Source organism: Gasterosteus aculeatus, chromosome 20, assembly GCF_964276395.1.
Source record: "Gasterosteus aculeatus chromosome 20, fGasAcu3.hap1.1, whole genome shotgun sequence".
Taxonomy (NCBI): domain Eukaryota; kingdom Metazoa; phylum Chordata; class Actinopteri; order Perciformes; family Gasterosteidae; genus Gasterosteus; species Gasterosteus aculeatus.
The window spans coordinates 18,109,878-18,130,572 of record NC_135707.1 but is presented as its reverse complement, the minus strand read 5'-3'; the positions used below and the strand labels follow the sequence as shown (position 1 = coordinate 18,130,572).

Sequence of the window (20,695 nt, the reverse complement as noted above, 5' to 3'; positions counted from 1 at the left end):
TCCACATTTGTACAGTTCTTATTTTCTTTTATGGTTGCCTTAGATATCGTTGACCAAATATTTGTCCGTTTCCCTACGGCATTGCGGTAAAATAATTTACTGATCTAAGCAAACCAATAAATATCATCTGATATTAGTTAGAACCTTCTGACGTTTTAGTAATATCAGGGACACAGTATGAGGACACATCTACCATTATGGACTATTATAGACTTTGAAAAGACTTTTATTGGACAGGATAAACCGGCGTTAAAACCTTTTCCTGTTGTTCATATGAGCACTACTGTTAAAAGGGGACTTGAATAAATGTATTCATAAAAAATGTGAGGATTATAATTGATAAACCCTTTATGTTGGTGATGTAAACCATCCTGACCAGATGCTTGCTGTTTAAATGAAGGACTGTCCGAAGACGGCCAAAAAGCACCACAGCGTTGGCAGGTAGAACTCTACAGTTAAACTCATTGCTTTAATTAAAAGTATTTCTATAAACACACACTGCCTTTTCCATCTTAATAAGGATTAGGTTTAGAAAAATATCAAGTTATTATTCCAAACACAGCAGGGAAGCATCTGAAAACGGACTAAACCACTGCAAGCAGCAGTCTCCAGCGTTATACCACGTCTTTAAATGATTTATTTCACCCACGTAGCTTTTAAACAATCCCACATCATTTATGTCAAGAACAGAACACAGTCACTGCGTCAGTATCTGACCAGCCAACAAACATCATCATGAAGAGATGAACAGTATCCAATGCTTTCAACAAAACAAACAAAAAATACAACCTTCCCACTAGTCTTCAACATCAATTGATTTAGTAAATTCAGGAAAGTTTTCAGGCGAAGCTCGAGGGTGTGTTAGCGCTTCAGAAGAGTTCTGGGGCTGGTCCTGGTCTTAATGGCTGAGGTAGTAGACCTGGTCTGGGCGAGGCCCTTCGCGGAGCCCTTGGAAGTGCTGGGACAGCTCCTGTCCTCCGTCGGGTCCTCAGTGGAGCCTTCGGAAGAGTCTTTCGCTGCACCTTTGGAATCATGGATGGAGCAACTGATGGCTGGTGGAGTGCACTTGGCAGCGTTCTTGCCAGTAGCCTTTGGAGTGTGCGTGGCAGAACAACTGGCCGGGGGGTCAGTTGTCACCGAGTTGAGAGCAGCTTTAATCATGGGAGTCCTAGCAGCAGCAGCTCTGGAAACAGGCCCAGGGTCAGTAGTAGTTGTGAACAAAGTGCACCTTTCGTCTCTCGCATGTCCGTGCGGATCCTCACCGACGTGGCCGAGGTCACAGTGTGCGGCGGTGTCGGCTGGGTAGACCCTTTCTTCAGAGGGCTCCAGAGCAGAGACGCTGGTCAAAGTTAACTCTTCGATCTTTGCTCTGCCCCGCTGGTCGTCGCCAACGCAACTGTCCCCCTCTGCTCTCGTCTCTCCAACACGGCCACAGGCGTCTCCTTCCAGTTCGCGCTCGTGGCTGCGGGGTATTCCACCAACGTGACTCACATCTTTGCCGCAGCGGTCTTCCCTCCGTGGGATCTCACTCTCCGGCGGGACATCGCCGTCACCAAGTGGCACTGTCCTGCACTTCTTTGACGAGCTGCCGTCCAAAAGAACCCCGTTCAGTAGGGTGGTGTCGGGCGGGAGACCTCTCCTTCTCCTGGACGAGCGCAGGACGCCGGGCTTCTCACTTACCGTCCTGTTAACCGGGCCGTGAGTCAGAGGCGGAGTCCTCGCTGAGTGTCTTCCTGAGTTCTGCAGACTGCCGAAGGTCATGGGGTTGCTATAGTAGTCGGAGACGGCACGTTGGTGGAGCGGAAGGTGCTGATTGCGGGGCAGCTGGTGTCTGCTGTGCCGGGCGAGGTGTTTATTGTTGGGGTCCTGGATCTGTGGTTTACAGGTGTCGCCCTGCCGATTGCACGGTCTGGGGCGGCGCCTGCTCCCCATTGCAGGGCTCGGCTGTAATGTAGGAAGGGACCGGACGCAGAAGGTGGTTTGTTCACAGAGTCCAGTCACCATGGCAACCTGCAACGGAAAGGGGTCACGACAGCTCAGAATTGAGGCCCTGGGGAATGAGAGTAATACGAGAGTATAATGTTCCATCATGGACAACGAGGTCTCCTCTCCTCTCTTCCAGCGCATCACATATATTGAACTGCCACGAGGGACCGGGATGGAACGGAAGGTGTGACAAAAGGAGCTTTTTTGTGATTGACACGGTTTGCTTTTGATTGTTGATGGCCAACAGGGTGATCACAGGTGTTCTGAATACAGTGACTGGAATGTGTGTCTTCACCTTGCACTCCGGTTGAAGCTTTTATGCTCTGAGCAAAGGCTCAAATAAAGTGTAGCTTGCGGAGTGTGTGTGTGTGTGTGTGTATCTAACCTTAGTTAAGAAGCCAAGTGGGGCGGTGGCTATCCAGCATTCCCATAAAATACAAAGCTAAATACCCCCCGTGGGAATGTTGAAGCTTCTACGCGTCTTAGTCCGCCTTTAACCTGGTGATGTGAACTCACTGTGGTAGAGTTTGTTCATAGTGTGCAACGTGTGTGTGAACACAGAGCGGAGAATGTTACCACAGCTGCTGCATTACGAACGTCAGTTATAGACACTGAAGCCTTTTATGGATGGAACACATTTTGTGAAGGAGAGATGATCGGACCTTGTCAGTCCTCCTGACATGGAGGGAGAGCTGGTGAGGTCTCAGCAGGTGGCTTTCAGCTCCGTCTCTTCTGTCCTCCTCCGTCCCCTCGCGCCTCCTCTTCTGCTGCTGCTGCGGCTCCTCCTCCTCCTCTCTCCTCTCCCTCTCTTGCCTCCTCTGTGCGCGGGCAGTGGGAGGACAGAAGGAGGTGACCACTGCAGAGCCGCCAGGCCTCCTTCGCAGAGACTTAAAGTCTCGCTGTGCTGCAGGACAGAGAAACAAGCCGGAAAAGTTACATTTAGTTAAGCAAAGAGCAAAACTGAAGTTAAACATTTAGTTTGGTGTATAAATCGTAAAAGCTGTCTTAAACATCTAGTATTTAAAAGATCTACCACACTCCCAAAGGCTGATGTGACCGTACTTAGAACTTTGCCTGTGGAAGAAAAGCGTTACTGTGTGTTGTGTACAATTTGTGTGTCGTGTGTGACAATAGAAGTTGTTTTACATGTTTAAGTAAATGAGGGCACCCCGAACCAAAAGCCACTTCACAGAGGGACGAGTAAACGGGTACCTGTGGTTCTACTGATCATGCTCATGGTCTTCCCCTCAGCGGCGGTCCTGTGATTGGTGGAGCGACAGGAGGCGAGATGCTGAGCGCCAGATGGCTCCTTCGCTCGTCCGCTGGCTAAGAAGGACATGTTGCTAGGCAACGCCGCTGAACCTGAAGTGGAAGAGGAAACGCCGTTGTTGATTCCGGAGGCGATATACACAAAGAACTATAGAATTCCCATGCAGCTCGTTTCTTTACATTTCTTTTTCTATCTGGAGCAAACTCCCAGAAAGCTGCAGGTATATTAAGACTAAATACTTTGCTGTTTGCTTTACCCCCGTTTATTGTTAGTTATTACTTAATTGTGCTTTTCTTGTGCTTAATGTTTTAATGCTGTGAACACTTGCATTCCCTTATTCTTGAAAAATACATTTGTCTCATTAACTGAGACTAAAGCTGATCGTCAAACATCCGCAAAGGATCCATGACGATCCAGAAGCATCAGCTGAATCCAAACGCCTTTCTGCACCAACTGATACTACCTGTGCTGCTCACCTCTCAGACAGAGGAAGGACAAGAAGTCCTCGGTCTTGGGCCGGCGTCGGGTAAGACAGGTGACCACGGACAGGTTGTGGACGTGGTTGCTTCGTGCCGGTGTCCTCGAAACTGTTGGTCCCGGAGAGCTGGGAGGGGACTGGGCAAACTTCCTCTGCGCTTGCACCCGCGGCCTGTCACACAGATTGTTATTATGCAATAATGAATAATAATGATGAATATTATGCTCCATTTTTGCAGAAATCTCCCCCTCAAAATGCTGCACAGAATTAAGGCCCGTCTGTGCACCTTTTCTCCACGCACACCGGAGCGGCCTTCAGGCGATGGATGCCAGCATGGCGCCGCTCTTGAGGGCGTGCCGGTAAAGACCAGCTCCAGCTCGCCGACAGGACGGAGCGACAGCGGCTGATGCCGTTCACCCGGGAGCCTGAAGACAACAGTTAGAACTGAGTTCCTTAATGAATACGGCGATATTGTTACTGACGGACGCAGGACGGCGTCATGAGAAGCAACTACTTTTAAAGGAATCACCCCAGGAGAGCGTTGCCGGCACTGACCTTTGAGGCGCGTGGGAACATGTGACCGCAGTGCCCGGGCGGTGCCGGGGGGGCTCAGCAGCGCCCGCGGGTTCCCGGGTGCGCAGGTGCTTTTCACGGAGTGCTTCTGCTGAGGAGCGTGCGCCCGTTTGGCGGTTTCTGCGTATCTGGAGCTCGGCAGCGTCCGTGCCTTCTGTTTTTTGTGCGAGCGCAGCGTCCTTGTTGTTGCCGAATTCTTCCGGAAGGCGCGTGTACTTTCTCGTAGGTGTGCGTGCTGGACGGCGCGCTTCATTTTCCCGCCGCACGTTTTTGATTGCGTTCGCCTGTTCTGTAGTGGGTGAGTGCATTTACTTTTCGGCGTGTGCGAGTCCTGAGACGAGTTGTTTCTTTGCACTTTGCCTTGTGGGTGTTTTGCGGTGTGCGTGCTAGCTGTGGTGTTCGGTGGCCTGCGCGCGGCCCTCTGCTGGGGCGCGTGCGCACTCGGTCCTGCGCGCGCGGTTTTCGGCAGCGCCTGCGTCTTTCGCTGTAGGCGCGTGTTTTCCGACACGCGCGTGTGTCTGTGCGAGTGTGTGTGCATGGCGCGGTGCGTGTCCCTGAATTCCCTGAGAGAGAGGAAAAGAACTTTGCGGACCAGACGTTCTTCACACCAAGGCATCCCGTCACTGATGTCCTGCAAAAGCGCACACGCACACACACACACACACACACACACACAGTCAGCTTTGCAAACACAGGAGTATTACAGGATTATTATTATTAATTAGACACTAAATGAAAAGACAAAATGTCAATAATTACAGTCAACTACCCCACGATTGCACTAGACTAGTTTTTGTTCATGTGTGTGTGTGTCATGTGTGTGTTGAGAAAATAAATGAGCCATCTGAACAAACAAGAAATAAAGAGATGAAGGACATTTCACTTACATATTTCTTTTTGATGATATTTCGTTTGGGTCTGTCTGTACTCATCTTGACAGGCACATGAATCACAGAGGCCTGCTTCTCTTGATTTGGACTCTTCCGCTATACTTGGTGTGAAAACGTAGTTTCAAACCGCTCTGTCCTGGAAAAAAAAAAAAGATGTGTAAATATATAGAGGAGCCTTTGATCTCTTAAAATCCGAATTAAACTGATTCAAAATAGGAAATATGAACTTCTGTTACAATAGTATTTTCAGGGTCCGGTGTTATGTTCACTGAATTTGCCGTTGGAAAAAATCTTCCACTAAAAACCGTGTATCAGAAGCATTTCTTCCTGTAACGAGGCCTGAACGCTCCCACCCACGACAACCTACCACACATTCACAATCGGAACTGCCATTTAAACATTTTGCTCAAACGCAAAAAGACCCAGTGAGGTGGGACACAGATTGTTTCTTAATTGTCACACATGCATAAAATTCTATGACAACGACTTAATAAATACTGCTTGGACGAAACCTCCCATCGGCTGCAGTTGATCATCTATAGCTTTAAAAGAAAGAGAACATCGCTTGTTACTGTAGTGGACTGGAGAGAGTGTGTGTGTGTGTGTGTGTACACCATCTGCATCAATCATGACGTGTTACAATGAAGATGACATTACAGGGGGGGTTCGACTTGTCGTTGACAAAGCTAACGTAAAACAATGAGCGTAAATTCACCTGCAGCAGGATTACAGGTGCATGCAGCCAGGTCTTAAGCGTGTAAATGGACACATCTCTAGGCACGGGGCGTGATAGAACCGCAACAACAGAACCACACCACTGTCTTACTGCCACCCCCCGGCCAGCCTGCACGTCATGAAAGACGCCTGGCGATGCATGTGGCGGGACGTCTCTGTTCTACTCATATTAGTCCTTAAAACAAAGCAACTACCGAACAATAATCGATCACCCACCTCCAGCAGGATTACCGGCCTACATCACGAGCATACCGGCGACAACCTGAGCGGACGGCAGACGGACACACTCACACAACGGATCACGTGGAAATATCCGACGCCTCCGGTGTGCTGTTGTTCCCCGCTGTGCCGCGTCGGACTCGGCACCTGCACGGCGGGTCGAGCGCAGGGAGGCAGCACCGCTGCGGTCATGTGAGCCACCGGTCCCCAACCGAGGCCTGCGTGTATCTTTAGTGCGCGCCTACTGCTCCAGTTACGGTCGGTTCAGACCACGGTCGACTTCCCCTTCGCGGAGTGTGCGTCAGTCACGTGACCCGGAAATCAGTCGGGGTCCGTCAGGCCAGGGGTGGTGAGTTATGAATGCCAATCGCTAATTGTATACTTCCTCGTCCCTCGATCGCAGCTTCACCCTGTAGACAGCACGCGCGTTTAAACACACGGTTAATTCGAGGCGACCGTAATATTCTAGCGCGCGTTTGTCTCTGCAGTTACGGTACACGCGGCGTGGGACGCGCGTCCAAAACGAATTGATATCAAAGACAAGCTGCAAAATGTTTAACAAAAGACAGACATAATAAACTAAATATTTTAAATACAAGATAAACTAAAGAGAAAACTTTACAACACCATAATGTCACCATGAGATGATATTCCTTTAGTGAGATTAAGTCATCATGTTATTTTGTAGTTAATTTACATGTAAAATGCGTTTTTTTAAAAAGCAAAAGCAACCCATTCACGGCCCTTGTTAGTGCAAAATAGAATTATGGTGGTTTAAGTGGCGATGCATCCAGTACCGCTGAAATCGAAAAGTGACAGGTAGTGTGCCGCGTCATGGACCCGCCTTCTCATTTATATGCAAATCAAATGCAGAGAACGAACCTTTTACCTGTGATGCCGGAAATGCCTTAAATAAAAGTAATGTATCTTTTTAATCTCGTCCAATTCCTCCTGGGGCTGAACACATGGCTTTAGAAACTAATTTAGAAATGCCCCTTGATGTAGTTTGAGTCACTGACTGAGAAGACATCGTGTCAAAATCAGTCAGTGCTTATTGAAATGGAAGCACATTTTAGGGTATTTGTGACGTCATTTAACAGTACTGATGAACAGCATTACTATTCTTACCGGCTGTTCAATCAGCGGGGCCCGCAGCAGGTGTGATAATGACGCTGAGGCAGAATGAGACCGGACTTCTGTTTGCCGACGTCTTTCAGTCATGCCGCAGTTGTGGTGGTTTCTTTGGGCCCTGTTTCGCGGTGCACTGGGGGGTCCGGTTCAGCGCGGGACGTGGTTGGAACCAGTGAGGACCGATGCGGGGAGAGCCCCGCGCACTCCGTCCCACCACCTGCCCATGTTCCTGCACTCACCTGGGCCTCTCGTGTCAGCGGAGCTGCTGCGGCCGGTTCCTCACAGGAGTCCGTTTCCCGCCGAACTCACCGAGCTGCTGAACCCGCCCGCGGGGGCGGCAGAGCAGCGCGTCCAGGTCGCGTGGGCGCGCGCCGTGCAGGTCTACTGCGGCGCCGATAGAGTCTCTGTGCGCGTGGACCGCTCCCAGCTGCGCGCGTGGACGGCTCCGTCGCTGTTCTACCTGGGCTCGTGCCCGGCCAGCCAGGTCGACCCGCGCGCACTGTACTTCCACTACCGCCTGACGCAGTGCGGCGCGGAGCCCGCGGTGAGGGTCCGGGGGGCGGGGTTGAACTCTACAGGTGCTTCTGGAGGCCAACCCGGAAGTTACCATCCCAAAAACCCATGGGACTATTTCACGGAATGAGCTCCGTAGCAAACACGTTTATGATACGCGCACTTTTTTTTTACAAATAATTTTTATAAATGAAATTTTTTTTTATTATTTTTAAAAGGTGAATGTAGTCGCTAGAAGTAAAAAGAAAACTAACAACTGGATGTCATGCACCATTTGGATATGGATGTTGTGGAGGTTGTGATTTCTGTCAACACACTAACGTGTTGACAGAAATCCCTTTGCAGAATTCATGCCAGCGTGCTATTGGTTAAATTATCATGTGCCAATGGTGGTGCCTGAGGTTGTGTAGCTTATGAACAACCTACATCGTGACTTCACCACTGAACAAATGCATCAAGTGAGATGAAGGAATCTGGAGGAGTAAAAATCCCGTTTACACATTGCAGGACTCCTTTGGTTGGCTGAGTTGAAGTCTTTGAACTCCTGAAATGTTTTTTACAAATTCCCTCATCAATCCCTCAGGTTGTTGGTGGTCAGCTGGTGTACACCCACATACTGCGTTATATTCCACCACCACAAGGCCACGTCATCAGAGTGCTGCCGCTCAGCCTTCCCATCCATTGCCATTACAACAGGTATGTGTCTCTCATAATGGGCTCAGTCTCTGTTTGAATGTGACCTTTGGGATGATGTGGTAGACGTCAATGTAATTTGTGTCCTTTTTCCCCCCGTCTCAGGTTTCATTACTCTTACCAAGTTGGCTTCAAACCTCAAGTTTGGCCCACAACCTTTGTGAAGAGCATCAGGAGCAAACTCAAGTACATCCTCACAGTCTCCAATGGTAACGCTTTGACAGTATGGTCTGTTTGTTTTTTATTTTGTGTTTCTATATTTACCGTGTAACAATGCGTTGCATAAAATTGCCATTGCGTCTTGTTTTAACCAAATCTAGAACTTTTAACTTGACATGACACCTACTAGTCCCGCGTTGTGGGTGCAAGGTGAACCGAGAGCTAGAAATCTGAAAGAATAAATCTGGGTTGTTGGTCAAGCAATGATTTAGATGAATATGTACAATAAAGTTAAATGTACTAATTGTGTCTTGCCTGTGTGTGTTACCAGGCGGGGGGCAGCCCGTCCCTCCAGACCACTGGTTCTATTTAGGGGAGCCGGTGTTCTTCGTGGCCCGGGCAGAAGTTCTGTTGGCCGGGGAGACGCTTTACGTGAACTCGTGCTACGCCACAAGCTCCAAGGACCCAAGCAGCACGCCCAGTGTGGACATCATTTCTAACTACGGGTACGTCTCTAGTGAGAACCCAAATAGTATTTTGGTTTATCCATTTACATTTCCTGATTCATGTGCTCCTGCTGATTTTTGATTGTAGCTGCATGACAGACAGCCGGCGAGAGGACAGCAGCTCTCGCTTCCTGGCTAGAGAGGGCGATGTGGTGGAGTTCTCTGTGGATGCCTTTCTCTTCACAGCAGTCTCACAAGTAAGTAAGCCATTTTTTGTAATTCTAAAGCTTATTCCAGTGGTTTTAAACCTAAGGGTCATGCCCCCTTCCGAGAGTCAGAGGGGTCATGACCTGATGAAATTGGGGATATTTGGGGCTTTATTTTTACGTTTTGGCATACATTATCATGCATGTTTAAAAAACAAAATGTATTTTGTAGTTGACCTTCAGCCCCGACATTAGCAATGCCATGTTAAAGATACTCTTAAAACCCAAACATTTGATACCACGGGCATTACAGCATAAGACTGCATTGTTACGTGTGTTGTGGCTTCTGTCTGTGTAATAGGTTCTGTACCTCCACTGTTCAATGTCAATCGGTCTCACCGCTTCCCCAACATCAAAGTCCTGCAATTACAACAAGACCGCTAGCAGGTGAGCAACCAGCGTTCTTAAAAGAACCTTCTTCACAGGTTACACCATGTAAAAATAAGGTCTTGGAAAGGATGTATGACGGCCGTGAGTGAAGAACGCGGTTTCTAATACTGGACATGGCACGCTGTTGTTTGTGCAGGTGGGAGGAGCTGCAGGCCACAGACCCAGTATGCTCCTGCTGTGATTCCATGTGCCACCTTCACGATCGTAAGTGGCGAGAACGCCGTTCAACTGAACACATGACCACACTGGCTGTTAGCCAAAGCAAACATGACTGTAATCGGATATGATGAGATAATTCAACGGCGTTTTAGTTATGTATTATCACACATTCTACATATGACTGATTTGATCTCTTAGCAGTGGTATTTCAGGTTAACAGCTTTTGGGGGGCGTGAAATGTGTAAAACTGTTCAAATAGCTTACAAATAGAGTTTAAATGGTCAGTAAATCAGCAGAAATGGGTTTTTCTTACTCCAGCTATCAAGAACACAGCCAGCAGTCCAGGCTGGCACGTCAGACAGAAGAATGAACAGAAACCAAGGATGGCTGCGTCTTCTCCAGCAGAGGGAGGAAGAGAACGGGCCAGCAATAAGAGTGACAAAAGAGATGAGCACCATCAAAGATTCCAGCTGTTTTCACAGGGGGAAGAGTTGATGCCAGAGGAGGAAAATGATGAAGACCTCCCTGAGGGAAATGCAGAGGATATAAAATGGAAGCACAGCGCTGAGGTCGGCCTGCAGGAGGAGGGAGAGACCGAAGAGGTGGTAATGGAAAAAGAATGGGATGGCGATGGCATGGAGTCTGACCAGAATAGGTCAGAACAGGTCGCTGCTACGAGAAATGGTTCTGTAAGTAGTTTGCCCACTGGCAACAGTAACGCTAAGGCATCACAAGTTGATTCAGTTACCACAAATATTACAAGAAATTCCAGTTCTGCTGAAAATGATCCTAGAGCTGTAATTCCTGACATGAACCTTTGTACTGAAGATTATCAAACAAGCTGTACGACCACTAATACAGCAGGACACAATGCCAAGTCTGTCGTGGGCACCGAGTCCCGAGGCCAAGCAGGAGATTCTTTTCACAGCAAAGGACCATATGGTTATACTACACTTCAGAGCCTGAAGACCGGAGGGATGGAATCAGACCAGACCGCTGTTCAGCCAGCAGACTTCACGGACTGGTTACTTGGTGACTTCCAGTTTGATCCCGAAATTGAAGATGAGGGTTCTGGTTCTTTTGGTTCAGAAGAAACTCACAAACATGGTTCCAGTCACTCTGCCATGGTGACCATCACCAGTGCCCTGCAGGGCCCTGAGCGCAGCGTGGAGGGGGCGCTTGGATGGGGCATGCAGACTTTAGGGTTTGTGGTCGAGCAGCCGGCAGAGGAGATGTGAGCTGATGGGTGACTTCTATTAAAGAGGAAGCTGGAATGGGACAAAGATGTGTTTGGGCAGTAGATTGAAATACTCTCATGCAAGAGTCCAAGTCAACAGCTCGCAGAAGAATTCTGTCAGTCTTTCATATTTGCTCCCAAGTAGAACACCAAATAAACAGAGCAGTGTTTTTGGATTACGTTGGGTGTTCATATAGAGAATGGGGGAAGTTGAGGCTGAGGAATAGTTGACTTTGATCTGTAAACGTAGCATCAGCGAAGAGGAAATGGGCACTTCAACAATCTGTTAATCTCAAGGGCTGCTGCTGAAGAGCTCGTCAGGCTCACATGTCAAAACCGGAGCTGAACCAAATGGTGATGAGTCTGGTCATCAGCTGGCAGTTCCTATGGACCCTGGTTGAGAAACAATAAACAAGACCTTCACCTACCTTTTTTGCAGTGTTTTCATAACTGCACGCACGCGCACACGCACACGCACAGAGAGAGAGAGCTCGTTTGACTGATAATCAGCAAGTTGTAAATCAACCATGGTGCGTGTTTTCACAAGGCCATCTGATCAGGCCTCATGTGACACGTTGCATATTTTTATTTAACATGCCCTTACAAATCAAAGACAGGAGCCAGTTCACACATTTATTGAAGTCACAGATTACAAATCGCTTCTCTTTATCTGATTACATTGAATCAGTTGGAAAAGTGAATGGCGCCTCGCAGCAGACTGCTCAAGTCTAGGAATTCTTCTGTGGTACCTTGGTGATCACCTGACAAGAGACAGTTTAAATATTTAGTTACATGTCATTTAGCTGACTTTTACCCAAAGCGACTTGCATTACATTTATAATGTGCTCCCCACATGCCTGGGGAGCAGTTAGGGGTTGGATGTTGGTTGACACTTCAACAATGGTGCAACCAGGGTTTGAACCACAAACCTTGCAGTTCCCAGCCTCTCTACTGCATGCGCCACCGTCTCCATGTATCCAAGTGGATGAACATTACAATGAACTGATCCGTGTCAGCTCTGTTTCTCAGCACCGGAGGTTAGCATTAGCTTAGCAGGGAGTATGTACATTTTTGGCAATTACCGTTTTGACTTCCGTGTAGTTGTCCAGGCCGTATTCTCCAAGCTCTCTTCCGTTGCCGGAAGCCTTGTAGCCTCCGAACGGAGCCTGAGCGGCAAACACGTCATAACAGTTCACCCTGCAGGGGGGGCACAAACATTTATATACATACACAGGATATGCATATACTGTATATATAAAAACATACATATACAAACACACACACACACACACAAATGTTGGCTGCTGGCAATATATGGGAGGTGATTAAAGTGGATTTTCTATCTAACAAATGACTGGCTGTATGATTTGGGCAACTGGGCGAGTGGAGCGCAGTCGTTCTCCAATCAGAGGGTTGGCGGTTCGATTCCAGGCCTGGCTGACCTGCATGTCGATGTGTCCTTGGGCAAGACACTTAACCCAACATTGCACCTGTAGCTGCGACTACAGTGTGTGGAGGCTAGTGACTGATGGCAGGTGTCACTGTGTGGTAGCTCCTGTCATCAGTGTGTGGATGATGTCATGTTAAAGTGCTTTGAGTGCTCAGAAGACTAGAAAAGCGGTAAACAGGAACATTCCATTTAGCATTTACAGTCACACAGCGCTGCTTGAAGGTTTGTGCTAATGAGCCAATCACATGGCAGCAACGCCTCTAGGCACGTAGACGTGGTTCAAACAGAGCATCCGAATGGGGCAGAAAGGGGATTTAAGTGACTGAACGTGTTGTGGTTGTTGGTCCTTTGAGATGCGGGACGGGAGATTTGCTAATCTATCTATAAAGGCTACAGCTTTTGGGGATTAGCCATGAATGTCTGCAGCGTAGAGCGAAGCTTTACCAAGTAATTATTTTAGTATCAACACCCCTACCAGACTGTTCCAGCACGAAGCCCGTTGGAGACGTAGCTGGCCTTATCGATGTCCTTGGTGAACACAGCGGCGGCCAGACCGTATATAGTATCGTTTGCTCTCGTCACCACCTCCTCCAGGGTTTTAAACTTTAAGATCTGCATCACCGGACCGAAGATCTGACAGAAAACAGAACAAAAAGACGTATGAAGCACCACTTCCATTGCACACGAGCAATCTACTTAGTAAACATTTCCCTTTCTTATCGTTCTATAAAACATCTGTGTTTGGAGGATGTTGAACATATTAACTAGGTTTACGTGAGGGAACACACTGCAGTTGAAATGTCTTTGACATCAGGACCTTCTTTTCCTATGTTTTGTGTCTAATGGGCACAAACGGTTTTAAAAATGGTCCAATATTGAAGGAGAATGCTGCAGATGCCTCAAATGGGCTCTGATGGAATCACTCCTCGCCATCAATGTACGTGCACGAAGGCTCAGATTGTTAATGCAAGTGTCTGACAACATTGCAGAGGATCCTGCAGAGAGAGGACAGGTTTGCTCTTTACCTGATGGCGAGTAGCGGTCAAGACGTCTTGTTCTTACACTGTGTTGCAGCCACATTGTTGAACTCAGCTAAATGTTCAGCCATGACACTGAAAGGCTTTAAGCGAACGCTAAATGGCCCAAACGCACTGATTTTAGAGGGAGACCTGCGGTTTTAAATGGGTGAATATGCATGAAAGGTCAGTACCATCCCGGTTAGCTGCTGCACGTAATGTGCATGCAGGCAATCCTGGCAGGGTTGTTCCTGCTGTCGGCAATCATGTGCAATCCAGATATATTTGGATTTCTATGATCAGTTTTTAAAAAGGACTCAATAGCAACCATACCAATATTCAGTAAGTGTGCACAGAAACTAATGGCAACAACAGCAGACTTTGAACCCATTGTGTGAATGTAGAATTATTTTCTTAAGCGGTACATAAATGATATGAAGTGGCCCCTTTCCTCGCTGGATTTACCGATAGCTCAAACCTTCCACACGATCTTACCTCCTCCCTGGCAATGGTCATGTTGTCCTGGACATCTCCAAAAATCGTAGGTTGGATGAAGTACCCTTTGTCCGCCGCCACTCCTCCTCCGCACATCAGCTTGGCTCCCTCTCTCTTCCCGGTGCTGATGTAGCCCAGAACCTTGTTGAACTGCTCCTGATCCACCTGGACCGTTCACCGCAGAGGAAACCGCATTGAACGCGCGCACACTTACACAGCCGGAGCGCTTAACGCGGTGACCTGATTCAATCGCTTGGCAACGTGTGGGAGATGATTACAGTGGATTTTCTACCGAACAAATGACAGATTTAGATTAAGATCACAGACTACCTACACAACTATTACAAAGTACCAGTCCAGTGCAAAAAGGGGCTTTTGACGGGGCAGGTTGTGAATAGTGAAGCCAGTGTTGAGGTGCCTTAAACTTCCGTTCTAATGACCAGCAGGGGGCGATATTGGTTTGATGGGAAGTCTACGAAAAGGACTCTTGATTTAATCCCTCAGTTAATGTAAGCGAATAGTAAGAAATAAAGACAATGAAAATGTGTAAAAGTGCGTCACAGTGGGAGTGTGTGTGTGTGTGTGTGTGTGTCACCTGAGGTCCCTGCTCGGTCTTTAAGTCGAAGGGGTTTCCCACCACCCGGCGGCGAGCTCGCTCTACGCTGCGCTCCACGAACTCGTCGTAGATGTCGGCTTGGACAAACGTCCGGGAGCCGGCGCAGCAACACTGGCCTTGGTTGAAAAACAGCCCAAAGTGGGACTGCTCCACCGCGTCTTCCACTGAAGGGACAAAGACACCCGGTCACCATGAAAGTCTTTTTGACGCGTAAAAGAAAATTAGGATGACATTTTAGAAAGCAGATATTTGTCCGACTGGTCAGAAGTGGCTAATTCAAGACTTTGAGTTGTCAATCTATTAACTCAAAGCCTTGTTTGAGGGCGGGACTTAAAGGTTAATGCCCAACAGTGTTTGTTTGGCTCCCATCAGAGAGACGAAGCGACAGAGATTTGTGGCAGTTATATACAATACAAACACAGGAGTTTAAGGAATACACACTGTTGGCGTCAGAGAGGATGATATTAGGACTCTTCCCTCCCAGCTCCAGGGTGACTTTCTTCAGGTTACTGCTGCCTGACGCCTGCTGGATCAGATGCCCGACCTGATGGACCCAGATGGGGAAAGAAGTGGTGACTCCTTAGCTACAGCACAAATTATGTCATTTGTGTAGACGGTGTTATAAACTACTACAGCTTTCTAAAGGAGGACATTGAAAGAAAGCAACAAGTAGAAGTACACTGTATATAATAAGTGAAGTACAACAAGTTCCTGCTGTACTCTCGTACTAAGAGTACGGCGGCATGAGGATGGACTGCATGTCATCAGCTGAACTGCTCTTTGAAACGGTTTCTTTAGAGAAGAAAGCTCAAGGTAAATCAGGTTTCCATATCTTGTACACAAGTCTGTAAAAAGCCTAAGCCCCCTGCTGTTAGACAGTGTTGCAAACTGTGAATAAAAATAACATAAAAGATTGTCCTACCTCTGTGGATCCGGTGAAGGCCAACTTGTCAACATCCATGTGCCCTGCAATGGCAGCGCCAGCTGACGGTCCCATGCCCGGCAAGATATTCACGACACCTTCAGGAAAACCCACCTGGAAACACAGCAAAGTCAACAAAAGCGTCAGAAGTACTGCTCGACCTAAAAGAGGTCATTTTACGGTGACTGAGTACTTAAGGGAAGGGGGTTTAGGGGATTTAGGTGGCAACCTCAGCATGAAAATGAAAATTGAGGCTGCTCCTAAAGCAAACCCCCATTAACCCCCATTGAAAATGCCTGACTTTACAGCAGAAATAAACATATTTACGGCCTGGAACAAAACAAGGCATTTATGACAAATGCCCTGGAGGAAAATGTTTAAATAACTCAACCGTTATGCTTAAAGTTTCAAATAAATAAAGCAAACAAGTCAAAACTGGGGCTTCCTCGGATTTTGCTGCTTCACAATAAAAGCTTAAAAAACAGGGGACTTCAATTGTGAAGAATTGAGAGACTAATTAGTGGAGATTTGTTAGCGGCTATTCTTCAATAATGTTAAATGTTTATGCAGAAGTCAAGTTAACGGTGTTACAAAGGCAAAAAGTAACGCGGCACCTCTTTAATCAGGCTGGCCACGTAGAGCGCTGTGAGTGGCGTCTGCTCGGCCACTTTCATCACCACCGTGTTGCCGGTGGCCAGAGCCGGGGCGATCTTCCAGGCCTGCATCAGCAGAGGGAAGTTCCACTGCAGGAAGAGAAGGGGAGAAACGCGAGGAGTAAACGCCAGTAAAACCTCCGACAGGACAACTCCATCGCCATTGGCTGTGCGGCATGCGCCCTCAATGACTTGTGTTCCGATTTGTGTTAAGACACTTTGAACCCCACCAACGTAGCGGTGACGCCAAAAACATGCCGGCGGTCAGGGAAAACAGTAGAACCAGTCTCAACTTAACATACCAAACATAAATGAGAGTTAATAACCTGGTGGATTATTGTGCAACGTGAGCCGTATCCCAACTGTTGAGCAACGTTCAACAGCTGATAACAGCTGCACACAAGCCGCTACCCCACCCGCCGAGTTTGCCTTCAAATGGGGGGAATAAACGACATTCAGAGCATCAATGTAGCCAAACAACTATGAACAGTTTGGCGATATCGCGTTTGCCTGATTAGAGAATAAAGTCACTCCCGCATATCTGTGTTCTTACCGGGGCCTTTGAACTCTATGGGCGGTTACAGCTGATTACATTGTCTTCAGGTAAACACGGTTTAGTGTTGTTAGTCAGCTACAAGCCGGGGTCGCCATGTAGAGACGCTTCAGAATGATAGTTAAAAAAAGAGGTTTCCAAAGTGTGAGGCCGAGGGCCTCGTCTCCGACGATCATGTTATCTGATCCCACAGACAACAATTCATTCAAGGTTGCCCAATATTGCGGTTTGACACCACGTTAGACTGTAATCAGACTGTTAACCACACAGTCATAATTCCTTTCTGACTCTGGGACAGTCAAAGCAGCATTTGAAGGAACGGTGAACATTTTAAAACCACAAGCTTCTGCTTGGATTCGTGGCGCAGAAGTGATCATGTGCACCGGATGAAAATAAAGAAATACAAGAAGAAAAAAAAAAGAAACTTCCCTTGTTTTGCGCAATCCCTGGATGCCTACGCCTTTTTGCTTATTTAATCCCACAGACACTGAACAAATTAGCAAAGAGGACCCAATATTTCTGTTTGACATAACATCTGACCTCTGGCTCTGTGAAAGAAAGAAAGTCCCCTAAAACTGTTTTGATCCGAACTCTCTCTTCACAGAGGGATGCACGCATATTAGAAACCTTTCTTCCCTCACCGGTATGATCTGTCCACAGACTCCGATGGGTTCATGTCGGGTGTAGCAGAAATAATCTCCGTCGATGGGGATGGTCTTTCCCTCCCATTTGTCCGCCCAGCCTGCGTAGTACCTGAACACAACCACCAGGTTTCAACCCACTTTAATAGAGCAGAGCTGCTAGTTCTCAGTTCCCCCCCCGTGTGGGGGACTGAAACATGCACAGACTGAGTCAGTAACCAGCCGGTGTTGGATTACGTCTGCATTTAGTGACTCGCTGTGTTCTTCACCTTAAACATTTCACCACGGTGGGCACATCCACGGCGTAGGAGATGGCGTACGGCTTCCCATTGTCAAGGGTCTCCAGTTCCTGTGCAAACAGCAAAATATACAGTGGAGCTGTGTAATATTATGTGATAAGATGCATTCCAAATATCATAGAATAAACAGAAAATGCTGTTTTTTTGAGTAGGAGTAGGTTCCCCACTCAGTGGTTAGCAAAAATCAGTGGCAAAGCAAAAGGAATACAAAATCAATAAGGTCAAAAGAGTTTTGTGAGAATAACAACAACCATGGGAATAAAATCGGAGTAGAACGGCCCCCACAATTCAAACCAATGTAGCGACAACCTTTTACTTTCCGTAGAAATACTGACTGAATTCCGCATAGGGGAAAAGAAATGCTAAAGACATTTTAAAAGCGATGACCAAGAATGCACAATTACAATAATATTGTAGAAAAGTAAATAGGCCGTTTTAGAAAATCTGTCCTGCTCTAATCTGGGATTTTTGGAGAAAGTTACTTTTTCTTTTGACATTCAACAACGACTCACAGCAAGGTAGGCGGCATCCCGCTCGATGGCATCGGCCAATCGGTTGAGTAGCAGGCCGCGGTGAGAGGCGTCCATCCGTCGCCACGGTGACCCCAACCTGAAGGCATCACGTGCGGCTTTCACCGCCTTGTCCACATCTGCCTGAAAATACGAAATGATTGATGAATGAACTTAATTAAAAAAGTATATTACCGTGAAAATGTATATTTGGATGACATAACTATATTTTGAGTGTCTCAATGTAAAAATGCAGATCCTCATGCAGCAGATGCACCTTCAATTCAGATTCAGTTGGACACCTAGTTCCATGTCAGCTTGGTGTCATTGTCCAGCTCTACTGTGTGTCATGTACAAATCCCACCATCACGAAAACCAAACTGAATCAGCCCGTATACGTCTATGAAAGGAGTCTACCTTGTCCGCCTCAGCAACTTGACAGATGACCTCCCCAGTCGCTGGGTTGATAGTGGGGAAGGTTTTCCCACTGGAGGCATCCTGCCACTGGTTGTTGATAAAGAGCTGAAACGTTAAAATATTTGATTAAACGGCAGCATTTGTATCAAACACTTAGATCACCGCTAAAGAATGAAAAACTACAAATAAATGATATTGTTCCGCATCTGGTTTTTACCTTTTCTCCCCCTGTGAATCAATAAAGCCTTTTGTAGGATCTATTTATTTGATGTTAGTATTTAGGTCATCTTATTTGTGCTTAATATTGTTTATTAGGCTACATGCTAATTTAGGTTGGATTGTTTGATATATTAAGGTTGCTTAGATTTGTTTTGACGTTGTTTAAACTTAATTTGGTTGCTTTAGATTACACTAGGCAACCGAACACGGTGGGTACCTGGGAAGGCCGGTTCAGGACCAGCATGACTGGAGAAGCAGCGACAGGTGATTCGGTTTTCTTCCATTTTTTTGGCTAGATACATTTGAGAAAACCAGCAAGCGAAACACAAACCCACGGGGCAACAGCGGCCCTTTGATTAATATTTGTTTCTTTTATTTATCGGGCAAAAGGCCACAACGTTTGCGACCTTGGGTCACATAAGGAGGGGAGCCTATCTTGGAATTGCCACTCCTCAATGTTCCATTTGTGATACACTTTAAGGGAGTTAATGAGTGTCCTTAGAGAGGCAAGACTGGCTTTTGTGATTTGGGAAGAACAAATAATGTCGATGGCCGTAACAGATGAGCAATAGCAGCAACACATCTGACCCACCCCAAAAAACATGACGCGGGTCACAGGGAACTTCTCTTCCCAGAGACATTTCAGCCATCAATAAAGTGTATCCACTGTGTGCAGGCTCCTGCCAGATTCTACAAACATACATTATACATAGTATATCTGCATAGCAAGATGTGAAAAAAAATCTTAAACCCAAATACCAGAAATTTAGAAGTTGTTAACAATAACAGAAAAAAATGAACCTGCATTCTTTCTGGTGGTTGCAAAGAGAAATCTGATTGTATTTGATGTCCATGATAAAGTGTACTTCCGCCTTGGTTCCTACAGCTGGAGTAGCTACTAAACATGTATTATTATACCAAACGACCAAACGTAAATTTAGTGTAGCCATATTTAGTAGCCTATGACAGTGACTGATTATATTAAGCCTATTTTTTCCTGTAAGATCCTATGCTATAGTTGCAGAAGCCCTGCGCGGTTAATAATTGACGCTGTATGAATGTCAATAACCTCAGGATGGGAAACGTCTCTCTGCCACACAGAGTTACGCAATGGGAGTGCATGCATGCACGGTCTATAATGCCGTCTGACCCTCATCTGAAGGCTGCTCTGGACACTTCATACGACATAGAAAAGAGTTCAATAGAAACTTGGCGCACGTGGATCCTGGATCAGAGCTCGAGGCGGATCAAACCGCGGACGTTACTTTAACAGATTCGTGTTACATTACGCGGTTCCACGCGTTTCAGTCGCGTTCAGCGCGTACACGACACGCACTCGTTGGCTGCAAGGGCTCGACCGACCCGCGGGGCGTTCGCTGCGGTTAGCCGCAGCTCGGGTTACCTTGTTATAGTGGACCTCCGGGCGGGTGTTGGGTGCAGGGATCGCGGCGGCAGAGTAGTGGCACACCGGCGGTCGGCTCAGTCCGGGAAGTGCCCGAGAAAACACCGTGCGGATCATGGTGCTTTTTTAAATTCCTGCAGCTCAACGCAACTCCTAAAACCTGCGTTCCGCCTCTGGGAAAGGGGGCGGGGCGCGCAGGGGGCGGGGCTAGACCTCCGGCTCGTTCACATTCGTCACTATTCTGGGTGGCAAAGTTCACTTCCACCAACTATTTTTATCACTGTTTATTTTACAGTCGGCGTGGTTGCTAGTGCTGGTTCCAACTTTTATCCTAATCAGTCTTTATTTAAATTTTAAA

General features: G+C 47.2%; 3 protein-coding genes across 6 annotated transcripts; 1 reads left to right on the top strand and 2 right to left on the bottom strand.

Annotated features, from left to right (window-relative positions):
* Positions 1-210: 210 nt before the first annotated feature.
* LOC120810180 (uncharacterized) lies at positions 211-7,552 on the bottom strand. 4 transcript variants are annotated; one of them, XM_040164520.2, is made up of 9 exons: positions 7,280-7,420; positions 6,224-6,561; positions 5,195-5,333; positions 4,290-4,938; positions 4,021-4,159; positions 3,733-3,905; positions 3,199-3,348; positions 2,649-2,890; positions 211-2,010 (listed from the first exon to the last, which is right to left on the bottom strand). In XM_040164520.2, exons 3-9 carry the CDS (start codon positions 5,237-5,239, stop codon positions 862-864), a joined length of 2,547 nt encoding a protein of 848 aa, XP_040020454.2. In that variant the 5' UTR covers positions 5,240-5,333; positions 6,224-6,561; positions 7,280-7,420; the 3' UTR covers positions 211-861. The 4 variants fall into 4 exon arrangements, with proteins under 4 accessions (XP_040020454.2, XP_077951700.1, XP_077951702.1 ...); XM_078095574.1 differs by lacking the exons at positions 6,224-6,561; positions 7,280-7,420 and adding an exon at positions 7,522-7,552; XM_078095576.1 differs by lacking the exon at positions 6,224-6,561.
* zp3d.1 (zona pellucida glycoprotein 3d tandem duplicate 1) lies at positions 7,371-11,572 on the top strand. Its single transcript, XM_040164521.2, has 8 exons — positions 7,371-7,826; positions 8,379-8,491; positions 8,594-8,697; positions 8,979-9,153; positions 9,242-9,350; positions 9,661-9,746; positions 9,886-9,953; positions 10,227-11,572. The coding sequence occupies exons 1-8, from the start codon at positions 7,371-7,373 to the stop codon at positions 11,144-11,146; spliced, it is 2,031 nt and encodes a 676-aa protein (XP_040020455.2). The 3' UTR covers positions 11,147-11,572.
* Positions 11,573-11,764: 192 nt separating this feature from the next.
* Positions 11,765-20,551, bottom strand: LOC120810182 (aldehyde dehydrogenase, mitochondrial-like). Its single transcript, XM_040164522.2, has 13 exons — positions 20,338-20,551; positions 18,717-18,821; positions 18,303-18,443; positions 17,761-17,840; positions 17,492-17,603; positions 16,259-16,387; positions 15,645-15,758; positions 15,164-15,266; positions 14,702-14,886; positions 14,107-14,271; positions 13,071-13,228; positions 12,228-12,342; positions 11,765-11,906 (listed from the first exon to the last, which is right to left on the bottom strand). The coding sequence occupies exons 1-13, from the start codon at positions 20,452-20,454 to the stop codon at positions 11,874-11,876; spliced, it is 1,557 nt and encodes a 518-aa protein (XP_040020456.2). The 5' UTR covers positions 20,455-20,551; the 3' UTR covers positions 11,765-11,873.
* Between the last annotated feature and the right edge of the window lie 144 nt (positions 20,552-20,695).

Excerpts from the sequence above, each read along its gene's own strand:
- LOC120810180 (XM_078095574.1), bottom strand. The coding sequence starts at position 5,239 with ATGAGTACAGACAGACCCAAACGAAATATCATCAAAAAGAAATAT. Across the intron at positions 4,939-5,194 it reads ATATCATCAAAAAGAAATAT|GACATCAGTGACGGGATGCC; the intron begins GTAAGTGAAATG and ends GCGCTTTTGCAG. Across the intron at positions 3,349-3,732 it reads GTCCTTCCTCTGTCTGAGAG|GTTCAGCGGCGTTGCCTAGC; the intron begins GTGAGCAGCACA and ends CTTCCACTTCAG.
- LOC120810182 (XM_040164522.2), bottom strand. The coding sequence starts at position 20,454 with ATGATCCGCACGGTGTTTTCTCGGGCACTTCCCGGACTGAGCCGACCG. Across the intron at positions 17,841-18,302 it reads GGGATGCCGCCTACCTTGCT|GAACTGGAGACCCTTGACAA; the intron begins GTGAGTCGTTGT and ends CTGTTTGCACAG. Across the intron at positions 12,343-13,070 it reads CTTCGTGCTGGAACAGTCTG|GGTGAACTGTTATGACGTGT; the intron begins GTAGGGGTGTTG and ends CCCCCCCTGCAG.
- zp3d.1 (XM_040164521.2), top strand. The coding sequence starts at position 7,371 with ATGCCGCAGTTGTGGTGGTTTCTTTGGGCCCTGTTTCGCGGTGCACTG. Across the intron at positions 8,492-8,593 it reads ATCCATTGCCATTACAACAG|GTTTCATTACTCTTACCAAG; the intron begins GTATGTGTCTCT and ends CCCCCGTCTCAG. Across the intron at positions 9,154-9,241 it reads GACATCATTTCTAACTACGG|CTGCATGACAGACAGCCGGC; the intron begins GTACGTCTCTAG and ends TTTTGATTGTAG.